The sequence below is a fragment of the Sus scrofa genome, chromosome X (assembly GCF_000003025.6).
Source record: "Sus scrofa isolate TJ Tabasco breed Duroc chromosome X, Sscrofa11.1, whole genome shotgun sequence".
Lineage (NCBI taxonomy): Eukaryota > Metazoa > Chordata > Mammalia > Artiodactyla > Suidae > Sus > Sus scrofa.
This window is the reverse complement of record NC_010461.5, coordinates 97,061,543-97,080,632: the sequence shown is the minus strand read 5'-3', so window position 1 is coordinate 97,080,632 and position 19,090 is coordinate 97,061,543. Positions and strand designations below refer to the sequence as shown.

At 50.2% G+C, this 19,090-nt stretch overlaps 1 protein-coding gene across 1 annotated transcript in view; it reads right to left on the bottom strand.

The window, feature by feature from the left end:
* The window catches only part of DOCK11 (dedicator of cytokinesis 11), a 199,041-nt gene extending 186,896 nt beyond the window's left edge, over positions 1-12,145 (bottom strand). Inside the window, 1 exon segment of the mRNA XM_021080484.1 lies at positions 11,901-12,145. Coding sequence (XP_020936143.1) covers positions 11,901-12,002 — 102 coding nt within the window. The 5' untranslated portion in view covers positions 12,003-12,145.

Genomic DNA, 19,090 nt, shown 5'->3' with positions numbered 1-19,090 from the left:
GGAAGACCCCGATCCCGAGCTCTGAATACAGGAGGTCTCTGATGTCCTCTGCTTCGGCCTGGGCTGGCCTCTGGCCCCAGGGGTTGCTAAGCCAGCCGTGGGCATCCATGTGGCTCCAGCTCCACGCAGAGGAGGCCGGGAGGCTGGGAGCAGGGAGCTGGGCCTCAATCACAGAACTGAAGCAAAAAGCCTTAAGGAATGCTCTTCTGGCTCTCCCGGTGAGAACTCTGCCAGACCATTTCGTTTTGCTTGGACGGGGAAGACAGAGGCAGAGCGCCTCCGTAAGCGGTCCCGCGGTCACTAGGAGCGGAGGCGCGATTCTCCCGCTGCCCCGCATCCCCGTCCCGGGGTCAGGGCAGCAGGGACAACCCTCTTTGCTGCACCAACAACACGGCGCGAGCTCAACACTCTGCTGACAGAAGAAGAGCTGTTGGCTCCTACGAGCTCTGCAGAGAAACCTCTCCTTCCATTCGTGCCACAGCTGATTCGGGGCCCTCCTCGATTTCAGGCATTTCTCGGCGGTAAGTCCGGCAACTTAGAAGGTGGTATTGCCCCCGCCAGGTCTCTAGGAAACCGTGTCATGGACCAAAGGCTTAGGAACTTGTTAACCTAGGCAGATAAGCTGATTTTTGCCAACAACACTCTTCCACCCCGCCATGAACATGGGCCACGGGTCCTGGAAGGCAGAAAGCTGGCAGTTGCTCAAGTGGGAAAGCAAGACGCCTCATATAAAAGGCATGGGGAGAAATACATATGTTGTTATTTTTGGATAGCACTAACCTGCTTGAAAAAAAAAATCATGAAAACAGTTCCATGAAAATGATCCCAGGTACCTCAGCAGAGCCAGTGTTCTAGAGACTTTTTTTTCCCCCATATAGTTATTCAAATAGCACAGAAAGGCAGAACAGCCAATTGCAAACAGTTCTCTAAATCCTTAGGCTGACTTTGGCAAGGAAAAATCTATACTGATCTTGCCCACATTTCTCAATAACGACCCACCCCTCTTTTTTTTTTTTCCTATCCTCACCTCCTACTTTCCCACTAAAGAGACCTAAGCTTGTTCAGAAATAAACACTGTTTCCCAATGAAAGGAGTTCATCGCCAAAACCACACAAAAAGAGCTTCCTTCACCCCACCTACTGTGGAATCTGGCCCGGGAAGCTAGTGCTTCTTTACCTGATGATGCCAAAGAAACTGAGACACCTGGACTGCATTACCTGCTCTGTCATTGAGCAAACATGGGTGGCCTACAGCCTGCCTCACTTGAAACCATGCCTCCGTTTCCCCACTTAATAAAGAGAGGTGACAATGTGGTGTGTGTTTTGTAGTGACCTGTTAGAACACGTGGTGAGGTCACAGGCACGACAGCATTTTTAACGTTTCATAAGATCAGGGCTATAAAAATACAAGGTCTTCTTTGGTTTGTTTGTTTTGGCTTTTTAGGGCTGCACCCACAGCATATGGAAGTTCCCAGGCTAGGGGTCGAGTGCTGGCCTACGCCACAGCCACAGCAACGCGGGATCCGAACCACGTCTTCGACCTACACCACGGCTCACGGCAGCTCCAGATCCTTAACCCATTGATCGAGGCCAGGAATCAAACCCACATCCTCATGGACACTAGTTGGATAAGTTTCCACTTCACCGCAACGGAAACTCCCTAAAAATACAAGGTCTGATGTATAACTCACTGGGTTACTCTGCCGTACAGCAGAAATTGACAACACACTGTAAATCAACTATAAGAAAAAATGTTAACTTAAAAAAAAAAAATACAAAGTCTTGTCGTCTAAAAACAACTCCAGTACAAAGGCATTCCGCAGCCTCCTGACACACCTCACTGCAGCACTTCAAATAGAGATGTTCTGTCTCCGAGGCTTAGAAGAACACTTGACTTCTTAGTTAAATCTCACCCAGTAAAATGTTTCGGTCATCAAGGAAAAGGACATGACGGGAAAGCCGAAGTATCAGAACGCCTTCAAACATTTCTCAGCAGCTTGAAACACATACAGTCCAACGGAAGCTGTCAAGAAAGGCAAAAATACAACTTCCTGTCAACGATAAACTCAATGGGCAATAAAAATTAGGTGGAAGAGAATTGCAGGAAATCATTAATAGCAAATTTTGGCATGATTGTGCGAGGCTGTGTGTAGACAATAGGTAAACCGCATGTCCCTGGAACAGTTGGCATATTTTCCACAGTATCGACTCTGCTGGAAACCTGTATGTGCTATCCCTCATAGAAGCGATCCTGCTACCACAAAACCAGAAGCGCCAGATAGAAAGTACATTAATTTCTTAGGAGGCATTCATGCTTTAAATGTTTCCATTGACAGACGTGTTTCCAAAATACATCTTTAAAATGGCATTTGAATTTCAATATTCATTTGATTTTTTTTTAACCAAGGAAGGATGAATGAGTGAAAGAGATGTTAGGTTTTGAGAGGGAAAGGACAGCGCGCCCAAGTTCTATCCTTCCACACAGAAGTCGATGCTCCTCTAGCCTGGCCTTTACCTAAACCACGCTGAACAGACTGTCTTAAGTTCCCCAGACTAGTGGACCTTCTTCCCAGGCACAGGATGGAATGCTCCTCCCCACTAAAACCACTAGCCTGGGAGTTCCCGTCGTGGCGCAGTGGTTAACGAATCCGACTAGGAACCATGAGGTTGCGGGTTCGATCTCTGGCCTTGCTCAGTGGGTTAAGGATCTGGTGTTGCCGTGAGCTGTGGTGGAGGTTGCAGATGAGGCTCAGATCCCTCGTTGCTGTGGTTTGGCATAGGCCAATAAGCTACATCTCCAATTAGACCCCTAGCCTGGGAACCTCCATATGCCGCGGGAGCGGCTCTAGGAAAGGCAAAAAGACAAAAAAACAAACAAAAAAACCAAAAAACACTAGCCTGTCCCACTCACTCATCTGAGTAGCCTGACGGCAAGAACTGCCAAAGACCCAGAGCCCCAGCTCATAATCCACTGGGCTCTTTAATATGACCGAGCCTGCCTGGGAATGGATATTCCCAAGGACCTCACAGGCAGCCAGCTTGTTCTTCCAGGAAGGGTATGAGTCTTGGCTCAGCCACGAGTGTAGCTCACCCACTGGAGTGCGATCTGGAGCTAGGAAAGAAAAAAGCAAGGGTACCTGCTTCCCTTCTTCCTCTTTACTTTGGTCTGCTAACTTGTAACACAGACACAAAAGCCTTCTCTGGCCTGTCATAAAGCCTAGAGTAATAATGACAGCCGGAGTTCCCGTGGTGGCTCAGTGGTTAACAAATCCAACTAGGAACCATGAGGTTGTGGGTTCGATCCCCGGCCTCGCTCAGTGGGTTAAGAATCCAGCATTGCAGTGGCTGTGGTGTAGGCCGGCAGCTGAAGCTCCAACTGGACCCCTAGCCTGGGAACCTCCATATGTCGCGGCTTCGGCCCTAAAAATACAAAAAATAAAAAATAAATAATGAGAGCCAACCACTGTCCACTGCCTTCCCTGTACCAAGACCTGCTCCCCAGCGTTTCACGTGCAACTCAGTGAAGCCTTTCAACAGACCCGTGAGAGGGTTATCACGGCATAGGTTAAATAACTGGCCCAAGGTCACCCAGCCAATAAGCAGTGGAGCTGAACTTTGAACCCAGGCAGTGAGCTCCCAGAGCCCACTCTGCTCTAACAAGCAAGAGTCACAGGCAATGGAGCTGAATGAGACTGTCCCTTTGCCCCAGTTACTGCTCTGGAAGCCTCCAGGGTGCAGCCCTGCAAGAATCTGGAAGGCATCTGGCTCTTGGTTGACACAAGGGACAGGCCAATGTGACCCATGAACCCTTCTGCACTGCTGACAAAAGCCAAAGGAAACCAAGAGATCTAAGTCCCCAAGAGAAACGTATCATAAAATTACTGTTAGGATTTATAGAAAAGGGGAAACAGCTCTCGTTCCTTCTCCTGCCTGTGGTTTCTAACCTTCCTTTCTGTGTTTAAAAAAGAGAGAGAATAGAAAACAGAAAAAAAAAACTAATAATTTTTCAACATGCCTACTGACAAGTTTGTATCTCCAAAGAAATCAAAACCAGGGAGGCATGGCTCCTCTGAATGGAATTCCAACAAACAAGCAAGGGGGCTCCAGAGGTGGAGCCCTGAGGCTTTGGGAAGGGAGCAAGCCCTCGGGCAATCACAGAGCTCAGGGCACAGAATGCCAAGGTCAGCTACACATATACACTGTGCATGAATTTCTCAGAGTGTGAGATGCTGCCATTTACTTTCCCTGTTGCCATTTTTTTTTCTTTAAAAAAAAGGTCTCTGTAGTTGAGTAAATGTGGGAAATGCCAAGATGCACACTGCTTTAGCAAAGGCCTAACATAACGCGATTGAACCCAGAAAGGACCGACCTCTTGAAAAATGTTAAGGATCCCCCCCCCCAAAAAAAAAAAAGAGCGGGTAGAAATGATGTAACTGAAGAGGAAAAGGCTGCACCAATCGGGCCATGCCTCCATCTTCTCTATTGCACAGATATTTGCATACATCTCCTCTCCCTGCCGGGGCTCGTGGGTCCCTAAAGAGCAGGACACACCTATTGCACCTCTCCAGGCACCTGGGGAAGGAGCTTGGTCCACCCTCCACCGAGGCTCTCTGGCCCCGGGAGGGGAAGCTGCCCGGGAAGGGGGAGGGGGGGCCCTAACCGGCCGCGGCCCTTCTAACTGGAAGTCTGGGGCTGGCCTCCAGACCGGTCCTCCACGCCCTGCCTCCCACTTCCCTAATCACCCCCAAAGGTGCAAACCTCTTCCATCAGCTAATCTCCCCTCGCCGGCCCGCCCCGGCCCTTCCTCCCCTTCCTGAGCCCGTTTGGAACCCTTTCTTCTCTGCCCTCGAGAACCCTAGACTTGTGCCAAAACGCAACGCTACACGCGCAGCCCTTCCCCAGCAGGTTCTGTCCAGCGCCTGGCTCAACGGAAACTCAGCTTGGCCCCGAGGGCCCTCTCAAGCAGAGGCCGCCCCGTGGCTTCTCCCTTCCCCTGCGGCGGCGGCGGCAGCCGCTCCGGGTCCCCGGCTGACAAACATCAGGCACCTTGACCGCAGCTCCTCTCCTCTCTCTTCCTCCCACTTCTTCCTTCCCCTCTGCTCCGCCTTCAAGAATCACCAAATCCTCCTGATTTGATCACCTCCCTCACCTCGGCCTCACTGCAAACCTCTGCTAGCCCTCTGCGGAACCATCTAGCTGTGTTTCAAGGAGTTACCTGGCTTCCGGTCGGTCACCCAACACTGGGGCCTGCTGCCCGCATAGTATCCGCTGGGTCCCTACCGCGTGGCAGGCGCTGTGAGAGGCACTGGGAACAAGAGAGGAACACACAGCCCCTAACTTCTTGGCTTGGTGTGAAATCTTGCCCCCTTCCCCACTGTACTCTGACAGAGCCTTCTAGAATACGTTCTTTTTTCACCCACTCCCTCCAAACCTTTAGGAATGACTTAGGCATCAGACACTTTCCATACATGACCGTCTTTGACCCTCACCAGAACGCCAGGACGTCAGTACCACTATGTGTCCCCATTTCACAGATGAGGAAAACGAGGCCTGCTTACTTGCCTCGGTTCACAAGGCAAGCAGGTGACAGAGGGCAGATCCAAGCCCAGGTCTGACCCTTGAGCCCCGGCTCTGCCTCCCACATTTTAAGGAGGACCCTGAAACCTTGGAAAAGAGCCCCGACAAGATTACGATGGTGGGCATCGCGGCATCTTGAAACCAAGTCATGTGAAGAAGGAAGGAAAGAAAGAAATGAAGGCTCTTGGGCTTTGGGAAGAGTGAATTTAAAAATGACATGGTGGCCTTCTCCAAATATTTGAAGGGTTGTCATGTGAAAGAGGAAGCATATTCTGTGTGGCTCCAAATGGCAGAGCTAGGTCTAGCCCAGGGGTGGAACTTTCAGAGAACCAATTTCAGTGCAAGCGCTGTTTCTAACCCAATCCTCTAACAGGCAGGGAGAGCTGAAGGCGAAGCTAGTAACCATTTCTCAGGGCTGTACAGCAGACATCCCTGCATTGAGCAGGCAACTGGTCTAGACCTGTGTTTCTGTGCACATCAAAAACACCTCGGGTAGTTTTTTTCTTTTGGGGGGGGTGTGCTTTTAGGCCCACACCCTCAGCATATGTAATTTCCCAGGCTAGGGGTCAAATCAGAGCTGTAGCTGCTGGCCTACACCACAGCCACAGCAACTCCGGATCCTTAACCCACTGAACAAGGCCAGGGATGGAACCCGCATCCTCACGGATACCAGCAGGGTGTGTTACCATTGAGCCACAACAGGAACTCCCCCTTGGGTAATTTTTAAAAGTACAGATGCCCTGGCCCCACCCCCCAGACTTATCGAAACAGAATCTTAGGGTAGAGACCGTTAGTACAAGAATTACAAACCAGGAAATAAGTCTATAAGACGGTTCACTCGAATCCTCAAAAGAAGAAATCCAAATGGCTCATCGACACACGCAAAACCTGTTCAGCTTCGAGATTAATCAAAGAAGAAATGCAAATGAGAACAGTGATAAGCCATCTATCTCCTATCAGACTGCAAAGGTTAGAAAAAAATCTTCATTACTGGTGTTGGCTTGGGAGAGGGGAAACACACACACACACACACACATTCTGGTGATGAAGGAGCAAAAGGCAGTAACTTTCTGCAGAGCAATCTAGCAGCACCTTTAAGAGAAATTTTTAGTGCTATAAATGTGTCCAATGGTTCAGCAAGCAATTCCAATGGTAGAAATTTATCCTAAAGGGACAGTCTGGCCAGTTTGAAAGTACCTGCTCCGAGATGTTCATTTGAAGGCATATTTGAAGGCATATTTAATACCAGCGTTGTCCAAAAGAACTTTCTGCAATGATGGAAATGTTCTCTCCCTGTGTTATCTATCCTCTATGGATACTGAGCACCTGAACTGTGGCAAGTGCAAGCTGGAAACTGATTTTTTTTATTTTTAATTAATTCAAATGTAAGTGTAAATAGCTGCATGTGTCTCAGCTGCTGTACTGGACAGCTCATGTTTATAATACCACAAAATTAGAAATTCTCAAAGTATCAAACAAAGGGTGATTACCCATGGCACACCCACAGCAGAATTTTTGGCAGTCGATAAACGTGATTATGTAGATTTCTATCATCGACGTGAAGAAATGTTCATAAGCTATGATAAGTGAAATGATTATGTAAAAGTTGGGTAGTTCCCGTTGTGGCGCAGCGGAAATGAATCCGACCAGGAACCATGAGGTTACGGGTTTGATCCCTGGCCTGGATCCTGCGTTGCTGTGAGCTGTCGTGTAGGTCGCAAATGCAGCTCAGATCTGACATGGCTGTGGCTGTGGTATAGGCCTGCAGCTGTACCTCTGATTCGACCCCTAGCCTAGGGACCTCCATATGCCATGGTGCAGCCCTAAAAAACAACAAAAAAAATTTTTAATTAAAAAATTAAAGTTGGCATGACAGGAGTTCCCTGGTGGCTCAGTGGGTTAAGAATCCAGCACTGTCACTGCTGTGGCATGAGTTTGATCCCTGGCCTGGGAACTTCCACGGGCCCTGTGTGCAGCCAAAAAAAAAAAATCATACGATAAATTTGTTTAACACGTTCAGCTTAGAAAACAAATTCTACAATTTGGGGCCTCAAGAGGGTTTGGGCAGGAGGCCTCTCAGGTTTCACAGCAACTTCTGAACTGGGCTTTTGGACAGATCTTTCCAACCTGGAGGAGCCAACAGGGGTGGTGAGACTGTTTCATGTTTACTTGCCAACACTCTGGGGCAATCTCCCGACTCTCAGTTCATTCAGAGCCCGGCTAAAGCTCTGAACTGGAGACCTACGGTCAGAGCCCGTTGCAACTGGCTTTATTCTACCATATGCGTTGTTTTGTCCTCTATTAAGTATTTTCCACAATTTCCCCTGGGAAGAGGGAACAGGGGAGCAGATTCATTTTCAGGCCTTCCCTAAAAGCAAACCTAAAGCGGAACATTCCCCGAAAAGGTAGGGGGTGGGTGAGTGTGTGTGTGTGTGTGTGTGTGTGTGTTAGGGGTGGGGGACAGGTATCAGCAGCTGCAGACCCTAATGGGCCATTCTCAGCTCTCAGAGAGCTTTTTCTCTTACTGGCCTTGTTCTGTGCCATCTGGCCGGTGCCAGCCAGGGGACCAGGCATGCACTGCCCTGCCTCAAGGGGCTACAAGCCGTAATATCAAGCAACTCTTTCCTGATCCTTCAGCGGCGCACAAGGAATTGAGGGTATGTTCAGCAGCAGTGAGCAAACAGTCTTTAAACATCTACGAGTGACTCTGCCAGGCTGACACAAAGACTCCTCCGCGGGCAGCTGGAATACAACAGGTTTATCAAATGCCTTTGTTCCCCCAGAGGCACAAAGAGCTACATCCTGAATTACAACAGAAACAGCGGTGAAACTCTGCATTTTTAAATGTGCATCCATGTAAACACTTCCCAGTTAATCGCACACACTCTCGGGTTGTAATACTCCTCCCCAAGCCTCTCTTGAGAAATCTCTGCCCGTGGTTAATTCTGTAATTAGCCCTTTGCCTGGGTTAAAACTGTCCTTCAGAAAAAAAGCCGAACTTACAGAAAAAAATGCAGCAATGAAACAGTCTCTCTTCCTCTGGCTGCTTCATTATGTAGTGAATAGATCCGCGGAAGTACTGATAACTGAATGAAGGCTGGAATCCACAACTACATGCTATATATAGCAGCCCAGGCCTTCTGAATTTCTCCAAACAAAAAATTTTTCAGTGAACAAAACTCAATGATGTTAGCAACATACTAAAAAAGGTATAATTGTTAAAAAGAAAAAAAGGAAAGAAAAAAAAAAAAGGAAAACCACCTAAACAGGAAATTCTGTATATTTGTTCAGCTTGGTGGGTTTTCCAAGTTCTAGGGAGAGAGACACCACAGGAAAGCTTGATCAGTGCCAGGAATGACTCCATATTGAAAGCTAATGAATATGTGACTCCATATTGAAACCCTAACTCGAGTGTCATGGGTTTACAGCAGTGAGTGTAAATCCCCCTCAGCAGGCCCCAGTATACATTTGGGGGTCTTAAATCAGAAGAGAATCAGAGGTTGCTGAGGCAGCTGTAACATGGTCCACTTGCTCTCCTGCCACTCTTGGCTTTGCTAACTTTGTTGGGGTTTTTTGGTTTTTTTTTTTTTTCTTGGTTTTGTTTTGCCTTTTAGGGCCACACCCGAGGCATATGGAGGTTCCCAGGTGAGGGGTGTAATGGGAGGCTACAGCTGCCGGCCACAGTCACAGCCACAGCAACTCGGGATCTGAGCTGTGTCTTCAACCTACATCACAGCTCACAGCAATGCCGGATCCTTAATCCACTGAGCAAGGCCAGGGATCGAACCTGCAACCTCATGGTTCCTAGTTGGATTCATTTCTGTTGTGCCACGAGGGGAGTCCTGCTAGCTTTGGTTAACAAGCTCTTGGTGTCAGAAAAGCCGAGGCCAAGAAAGAGCCATTTAGGAGAGGACACTCTACATTTTAGACTGTTCCTTACTTCGTAATGGACTGGTCTCCTACAAAACAGCATTCACTAAGGTGCTGGGACTAATCTAAAATCCATCTCTGTACATAACGCAGGTTGGAACTAAAGAAAACAAATGCAGATGAGGTCATCCACATTCCCTCATAATTTTAGGGCATATGGGGTTGTGGTCTTGCACCCAGCAGGGGCTCGACAGGTACTGAATTCGATTCCTAGAATCTGTTCTCCCCCACTCTCTAAATCGCAGTGTGGACCACATACCAGAGTAGTAAATAAATATCATTCTTGTGCCGTGCCTGGTAAAAATCTGTGGCCTCGGTCCCAAGTAAGCTAGGTTGGCAGCCTCGCCCAGAAGAGTTTCCTCCCACGAACAGTTTTTCCAGCTCTGCCACAGAATCAATGGTTAGGAAGGGACAGCTGCACCTGTGTCACCCCCAAGCTCTTTGTCAAACCCTCAAACCTGGGCAAGAAAGGGAACATTAACTTTTCGCTGCTGAGGGTGGCAGGTCAAATGCTGGTCGAATCCCAGTGGAGGTTTGCTGAGTCTCATTTATTCTCTTGAGACCATCTGTCCACATCACAGGCTCCCTTCACACAAGGACGCGGTGGAGGGTCAGCCACCCCTGTTTAAGTGAGGTAGGTTTTCTTTCCTCCTGAATTTAGGAAAGCATTTCCTGTGCTACAGAGACTGAATCACTTGTTAACAAACACCCAAGCTGAGAGCCCTGGTATAAACTCCCTACACACAGCCTGCCCTCCTCTCTCAACTGCCTGTGATGACAATGGAGGTTCCAATCTGACCCCAACAGGACCTCATTCGAAAATCGGTGAGACACACAATAAGCCAAGTCCATTAAAACAACATTAAAGCTCTGGTTTTTCAGCTCTGCTAAACAGCAGGATTAAACTTTCAAGGGTCCAGCCACGATAGGGAGATTTCTTTAAAGTCACTTGGCTTTGCACAGTTGTAGCTATTAGGGATCAGATCTTTATCTCAAAGGTACATATTTTACCTTTGATCCTCCTCCAGAACTCCCACTAATGTCAACTTTCTCCACTGTTGGGATCAGGCCCCTGGCCTCCCTTTAATGTTGGTTTTATCGCAGATTCTACAAGATCAACAGAAAAATTACAAGGAAAAGCTGTGAAGTTCCCTTCCGATAAGTTGTTTTAACAAAAAGAGCTCACTCTTAACGGTGAGATTTAAACACAGCAGAGGACTCGCTGTAAGGTAGAATGGAGAGAGACAAAAACGAACAAACAAAAAAGCCCACAAAAAAACCAAAGTAACAAAACAAATGCTAATTAGCCAGCCAGACTGCTTATTTAGGTTTTGCTTGCTGGTCCAGGAAATTGGCAACGAGTATCTTGAAAACAGGAGCAGGGGCAAGTGCCCGTTAGTAGTACCCGTCGGCTTCGCTCCTGAGTCAGACAATCCGGATGCGGCTGAGGGTGCGCTGGGAGGGTTCCCAGGGGGTCTGCGCGCTTTCCAATTCCCATCCCCCAGCCCTGAGCGGTGCGGCTCTGAGCCCAGGTCCTCCATCCCTTCACCGGCGTACACCATCTTCCCCCAAGGCCCCATCTCCTTGCTTCTGGAGCGCTCCCGGGTTCCAGGGGACACCCTCCCCGTGGGGCGGCCGACTCCGCGCCCACTTGCCCCGGAACCCCGTTGTCTCCAGTCCCCTCCCTCCGAGGCAGCAGCAGCAGCAGCAGCAGCAGCAGCAGCAGCAGCAGCAGCAGCAGCAGCAGCACCCTTCTACACCCATCACCACCCTCTCCCCAGTAGCAGGAGGAAGTCGCTCCGCTTCCTCTGTTCTCACCGCCCGCCGGGGCTTGGGCGCCCGGGGCTTTTTGGGTGGGGTTCCTTTTTTGTGTACACGGTATGTGTGTGTGTGTGTGTGTGTGTGTGTGTGCGCGCGCGCGCGCACGAGTGTGTGTGTGTGTGTGTGTGTGCGCGCGCAAAACATTCATCGCATCCTTCCGCCTAGGCTGCTTCAGGTGCAGGCTGGAGGGAATCGGGATCTCGCCGCGCCCCGGTCGCCCGCTCTTTGTGCCGGGTCTAGGGCAGCGCGGGGTGCGCTCTCGAGCTCACATCCCCCGCCCCGGCCCCAGTGCCGAGCCCCCGACTGCCCGTAGGCGTCCAGCCGGGCGCACGCCTCCGCGGTGCCTGGCAGCCGGGCAGCCGCAGCGCTGTCAGCGGGCGCCAGGGCTTCGGACCCTGGCGAGCAGCTGCCGCGGCGAAAACTTAGTGAAGCGGAGAAAGAGCGCGGAGCGCACCCGGCGGCTGCCGCCAGCGCCGTTCCCGTCCCGACCCCGCGCGCGCGCGCGCGGGAAGCCGCCGGGTCGCTCTCGCCCGGAGCGTGTCCCCCGGGACGCCCGGTCCCCCGGCCACTCACCAGCACCACGGAGCCCCGCACGGCCTCCGACACGCTCTGCCGGAGCTCGGCCGCCGTGCCGGGCTTGCTGAGCCGCTTGGTGAATTTGCGCACTTCGGCCATGGCAGCGCGGGCAGGTCTCGGCGGGCGTGCTCACTGCCTCGGGCCGGGGCAGCCGCGGTCGCTGCTGCTCCCCGTGTTTACACGCCTGCCGGCCGGCCACATCTCAGTCGGCGGCGGCGGCGCGGCTCCCGCGGCTCCTCCCTCCCGCCCTCCGCTGCCCCTCCCTCCGTCCCTCCTTCACTCGCTCTCTCGCCCGCTGTCCTGCCCCACGGCGGCGGCCGCTCCCTCCCCTAGAGAGCCCGAGCTCTGCTCGCCAGCCGCCCGAGGAGGAGGGTGTGTCTGGCGAGGAAGGGTGTGTGGAGGGGGAGGGAGAACTGGAGGGGGGGCGAGGGTCACGAGGGAAGAGGGGGGAAGTGGCAACCGCTCGGGCTCCGCCCGCAGCTGATGTTGCTGGTGCAGCCGCATCCGGGAGCGGAGATCTGGGCTGCTTCGTTTTGTGTGCGCGCGCGTGCGTGTGTGTGTGTGTGTGTGTGTGTGTGTGTTGGGGGGGGCACGAAATGTCTCCAAGTGAGCGGTGTGCTCTACCCCAGCGCTCCTTTCCCGTCCCGGAGGCTGCAGGGCCCTCCGGGAGGGTGAGGGAACTCTCGCGTCCCCTACCCCGCAAGCCTCCGGGGTCGAGGCGGCGAAGGGCTGCGGAACAACGTGGAGAGGCCGCCTATTGTGTGCTCCGCCGGGGAGGGTCGCGCCGATGTCAAAAGACAGCGAGCGGTTTTTTGGGCTGGAGCGACTCGCTAGGGTCCTCTCCCGTCCACACAGTTTTCTTACGCGCGGTCCTCCTCACGTGGTTGGGGGGCGGGGGGGGGGAGCGCAGCCCTAGGAGGGAGCAGCCTTTGGGGATTGGAAACTTGCTGTGGCAGAACCCACTCCCCCACCCCCATCCCCACCAGGGCGGGGGAGAGCTGCATGGGGGGCCTGAGCCTGTGGCAGGTTGTCTCGTTCTGCAGAGACTGTGCGTCACGGGTGGGGTGGGGTGGGAGTGCTGTTGGGAAGGCCCTGACCTGGAGTCTGGAGGACCTAGCGCGCTTCTAGAAGCTTTTACACACTCTGCAACCACCTTGCCATTTCCTACTCCCTTCCTTAGCCTCTTCACCTTCCAAGAAGAAATTGTTTCCCAAGAATCAAAGAACATCTTCTAACTAGATGTAAAATAAACAAGCTTAAGACAGAAATAAGGAAGTGAAATCTTCGAGTACTACTGGTGACCCTGTAAAACCTCCCCAAGTACAAAGTGAGAGATTCTGCTAATCGCGGCAGTTTTCTTTCTGGTTACTTCATGTGTTGAGAGTTTGAAAATGGCCAGTAATTCCTCTGGAGCCATGCAGCCCTTCTATGGGCACTTTCCCCACCTTTCCCATCTTCAAAGACCAAGCAGTCACACCTACAGATAGGACTTTGCTTTGAAAACCAGGGCATGGTTGATGTTTCTGTGACTCCAGAGAAGGCCAAGTCTCTTAGCAACCAGTCTGTTTCAGCAGCCATCACAGGAATGCCAGTAAAGCCCAAACTTTCCAAGAGGGCTTGGGGCCTGGAGGTCCTGTAAAGGCGGACACCTCATATCACCAAGCTTGGCTTTGCACAGTACGTGTGTATATAAAATTTGTTTATTGTTGAAGGTAGGTGGATCAGCCGGAATTCACGACCTCCGTTCCATGTGGGTGCCTGCGTGGCCCACACCACTGGTTACCTCCACAACAGCCATAACACTTTTTCCTTGCTTCTGCTCTAGAACAGAGCCATAGGGCTTAGGGAAGGCAGGCCCAGCTCCAGATGATAAGTTATGACTGGTTCACAAGAAAATCCTGATAATGTCACTCTCCTTTACTAGAAGAATGGTCTTGACTCCTATTCAGTTTGGGCCTGACCAATATAAAAGTGGGGGAGGAAGGCTCCTGAGTTTTTCTACCTTTTTTTTTTTTTCCCTTCAAAAGCTGTGCGAGTGCCTGTTGTGCTTCAGTGGTAAAGAACCCAACTAGTGTCCATGAGGACTTGGGTTCGATCCCTGGCCCCGCTCAGTGGGTTAAGGATCGGGCATTGCTGTGAGCTGTGGTGTAGGTGGAGGATGCACTTGGATCCCACGTTGCTGTGGCGTCGGCCGGCAACTGCAGCTCTGATTCGACCCCTAGCCTGGGAACTTCCATATGCCACAGGTGCAGCCCTAAAAGCAAAACAAAACAAAAAAGAATAGATGGCCAAGAAAGCCCTCTTGAAGGAGGTAAAAATTGAGCTGAGTCTTGAAGGCAAAGAAGCAGCCAACAGAGATCAGGAAATAGAGTACTCTAGGCAGAAGGAATGACAGGTACCAAGGCCTGGAAATGGGGGAGGACACAATGCATTCAAAGCCAGAAAAAAAGGCCGGCATGGTTGGAGCGTAGAAGGAAGAGGAGTAGTATGAGATGGAATCGGAGAAATAGGCAGTTTCCACAGAGCCTTGTGCGCCATCGGAAGCATATGTCACATGGATGGTATGCAAACACCATCTGGTCATTATGTAGGCTCCGCACTTACTCCTCAGACTGTAGGTGTCACGTTTTTGCTTTAGGGCTTCTGTTTAATTACATAAACATCGAGCACTGTACTATGCACTGAGGGAGGATGCAGGATGAATTAAGGACACTGTCCATCCCCTCGGGGGGAAAAAAAGTCGAGTAGAAAATACATCAGTGATACAACGACGTATGTGATAAGGACCATACTTGATGTAAACACGGAGATGGCAAGATCACATCGGACTCGAGCTTAAGGAAGGCTTCCTGAAGGAGGGGGTGTTTGAGTTGGACCTTAAGGATGAGTAGGATTTGGACATGACTGCACTCAAATGTAGAGGCAATCTGACATCTCCCAATAGAGTATTTTATTGGGTGACTTCTTTTCCACAGTTGTTAAGTACCTTTGATTTTATCACGAATTTACCTGCCACGTTAACCCTATCCTAACTGAACCTGAGATTCAAGTATTAGACATGCCATAGAGGAGTTCCCTGGCAGCCAAGCGGTTGAGGAGCCAGTGTTGTCCTGGCTGTGGCTTGGGTCGCTGCTGTGGCACAGGTTCAATCCCTGGCCCGGGAACTTCTGCATGCCTCGGGCGTGCCCCCCGCCCCAAAAGAAATGCCATTGAGCCCTTTGACATGGAAGTTCCACTTCGGTAAATCAATGCCAAATAAAAACTCTCACATGTGAACTGAGATGCTTGCATAAAGATACTCATTGTATCAATGTTTGTAATAGCAAACTATTAGAAACAACCTAAAGGTCCACGTATAGGGAACTACTTTATCCTCTGCCCCTAGACCAGTGCCTGGCACATAGTAGGTGCTTCAGAAGATGAATAAATAAATAAGTGCGGCAGACTTTCAAACTTCTCTTTCCAGCATCAACCACTAGACTTGAATATCCTGTTTTTCATCTCCACGAGGATGTCTAATAGATACCCCTAATTAAGCATGCCGAAAACCTAACTCCCATTCTTTTTTTTTCTTTTACTTACTTATTTATTTATTTATTTATTTCTAGGTCCGCACCCAAGGCATATGGAAGTTTCCGGGCCAGGGGCTTCTATCGGAGCCGCAGCTGGTGGCCTACGCCACAATCACAGCCACACCAGATTCAAGCTGCATCTGCAGCCTACACTGCAGCTTGCGGCAACGCCGGATCCTTAATCTAATCCACTGAGCGAGGCCAGGGATGGAACCCACATCCTCACAGATACTAGTGGAGTTCTTAACCTGCTGAGTCACAACAGGAACTCGGCTAACTTCTATTCTTTCTCCATAAATGTACCACTTCTGTAATTTCCTCTATCTCAGTTTAGAGCAGTTCTTTTCTAGTTACTCAGGCCAAAACCCTTAAAGTCATCCCTTATTTCGTACACATTTCTAACAGCGAATCCCGTTGACTCTGCCTTCAAACTACATCCAAGCTCCAACACTTCTCACCACCTCTACCAATACCAACCTAGTCTCAGCCACCAGCATCTCTTTTCTGGATCATTTCAGTGGCCTCTCAACTGACACCCTCCCCCCCCACCTAGCCCTTGCTTTCGCCCTTGCCCTGGTACAGTCTATTGGTAACATTCCAGCCAGTGATTCCAATCAACCCCCGCCCATTCTTTCCTTAGAGCCACCTACAAGATCCAATGTATTAGTTATCTTTTGCCATGCAACAAATTACCCCCAAATTTCACAGCTTAAAACAACATACAGGAGTTCCCGTCATGGCTCAGTAGTTAACGAATCTGACTAGGAACCATGAGGTTGCGGGTTCGATCCCTGGCCTCGCTCAGTGGGTTAAGGATCCGGCGTGGTCGTGAGCTGTGGTGTAGGTCACAGATGCAGCTCGGATCCCGAGTTGCTGTGGCTGTGGTGTAGGCTGGCAGCTGCAGCTCCAATTGGACCCCTAGCCTGGGAACCTCCATATGCCACAGGTGTGGCCCTAGAAAAGACAAAATAAAAATAAAACAACATACGTTTATTATCTCAGAGTTTCCGTGGAGTAGGAATCTGAGGATGGCTTAGCTGTGTTCTCTAGATCAAGATTGCTCACTAGGCTGAAATCAAGGTCAGGGGCCAGGATCTCTCACAAGACTGTGATCAGGGTGTTGGTTGAAATCTCACTCATCTCGAGGTTCAACTGGGTCAGACTCTCCTGCTATGTTTGCGGTGGCTGTTGGCAGGATCTGGATCCTCACAGTTGCTTGACTGAAGGTTTCAGTTCCTCGCTAGCAGGTGGCCATAGGCTGCCTTCAGTTCCTTGCCACATGGGCTTCTCCATAGGACATTTATGACATGGCAGCTGGCTTCATCGAAGTGAGCCAAGGAGAGAGTGAGAGACTACTAGCACGAGGAAGCTGCAGCCTTAAAGAACCCACTCTTGGAAGTGACACCCCATCAGTTTTGCTGGATTCTTTTCCTTAGATCCAGCCTACAATCAAGGGAAGGAGTTACACCAAGGTGTTAGCACCAGGAGGTAGGGACCATTGGGATCCGCGTCAGAAGCTGCCTGGCACAGTCTATACCACCTGTCCCACTATACCTCCTTTCCCGTAGCTCTCTAATCTCATCGCCTCTTGATCCTCCCCCCTTGTACTCTATGCTGGAGCCACACAAGCCTCCTTGTGGTTTCTTGAAATGGCAGGCATTGCCCATCATCAGACAGCAGCTTGGATATATTGAGTCAAAGAAAATATACTATTAAAATTAATTTCACCTCTTTCTTTGTACTGAATGTTAATGTGTCTTCTAGTGAATTTAAAATTACAGGAGTTCCCATATCATGGCTTAGTGGTAACCAACCCAACTAGTATCCATGGGGACGTGGGTTGACTAGTATCCATGGGGACGTGGGTTCGATCCCTGGCCTTGCTCAGTGGGTTAAGGATCCAGCGTTGCTCTGAGCTGTGGTGTAGGTCACAGACGCAGCTTGGATGCCGTGTTGCCATGGCTGTGGTGTAGGCCGGCAACTGCAGCTCCGATTGGACCCCTAGCCTGGGAACTTCCATATGCCACAGGTGTAGCCCCAAAAAGCAAAAAAAAAAAAAATTACATATGTGGCTCATATTATATTTCTAGGGGACAGCACTGCCCTCAGCCTTGACAGTAGAACAGTGAACAAAGCAGACAAAACCTTATGGTAATAAATGCAGCCAAGCCTGTTGGGATAGACCACGATGGAAGATAATTTAAGGAAGGGAATGTAGGAGTTCCCATTGTGGCTTAGCAGCTTAAGAACCCAACTAGTGTTCATGAGAATGCGGATTCAATCCCTGGCCTCGCTCAGTGGGTTAAGGATGTGGTATTTCCGTGAGCTGCGTTGTAGGTAGCAGACATGGCTCAGATCCCACGTTGCTGTGGCTGTGGCGTAGGCTGGCAGCTCCAGCTCCGATTAGACCCCTAGCCTGGGAACCTCCATATGCTGCAGGTGCGGCCCTAAAAAGACAAAAAAAAAAAAAGAAAGAAAGAAAGGGAATGTATATATGTATGACTGAGACCCTTGCTGTGCAGCAGAAATTGGCACAATGTTGCAGATCGACTACATTCTAATAAAAAATAAATAAATAAATAAATTTAAAAACATACAACCAAGGCTGGAGCATGCACTAAGGGGAAAGGAGAGGAGTGAACATTTACTGAGCTCCTACTATGTGCCAGGCGCCATGATGACTTCTGGGATTTGACCACTGGGGAGAATTAACAGGAGCACAACAACCCCACCGGTCAGGGCCTATGAGAAAGTTCGTAAACAACAGGAGCAGAATAGCATAGTGAGTAAGCACTAGGGCACAAAAGTCTAATTGAACTGAGTTCAAATCCTGATTCCCCATCTCTAGCACAGTAAGCATGAGCAGGTCATCTTCCCCATCTGCAAAAAGGGAATAACAATTAGTACCTGGCTTCCACGTTTATGGAAATTTAATGAAGGAGTTCCCATCATGGCACAGCGGAAACAAGTCCGACTAGGAACCATGAGATTGCAGGTTCAATCCCTGGCCTTGCTCAGTGGGTTAAGGATCTGGCATTGCCGTGCGTGAGCTGTGGTGTAGGTTGCAGATGCGGCTCGGATCCTGAGTTGCTGTGGCTGTGGCATAGGCCGGTGGCTACAGCTCTGATTAGACCCTTGGCCTGGGAACTTCCATATGCCACAGGCGCGGCACTAAAAAGACAAAAAAAAAAAATTAATGAAATAGTGTCTGGCACACAGTAAGCTATCAAATAAGCATGAGTTGACTGCAGCAGATGTTGTATTTCCCAAAGATGCTACGGTATCTCCTGTCCCACATGCTCTTTTTTTACCATGACTTTGACGCATCTTGCTTGAAGTGTATTAAGAATTTCATAATTACAACAACAGGAGAACATTAAACCAAGCAAGGGGCCTTTCTGAAGGTGGGACCCACCGTGACTGCTCAAAGTGCCCACCCGCGAGGACAGGAGGCTGAGTTGCCTCGCCTGAAATTCTGGTGGGCTTTCGCCATGGCAGAGTGACACATTGTGACTTGGGAGGCTCGGTTGTAAAAAGTGATACATTGTCTATCTGGTTCCTTTTGATACCTGTGTTGAGCCCTGAGCTGCCATTATAAGCAGTCTACCTGTCTCC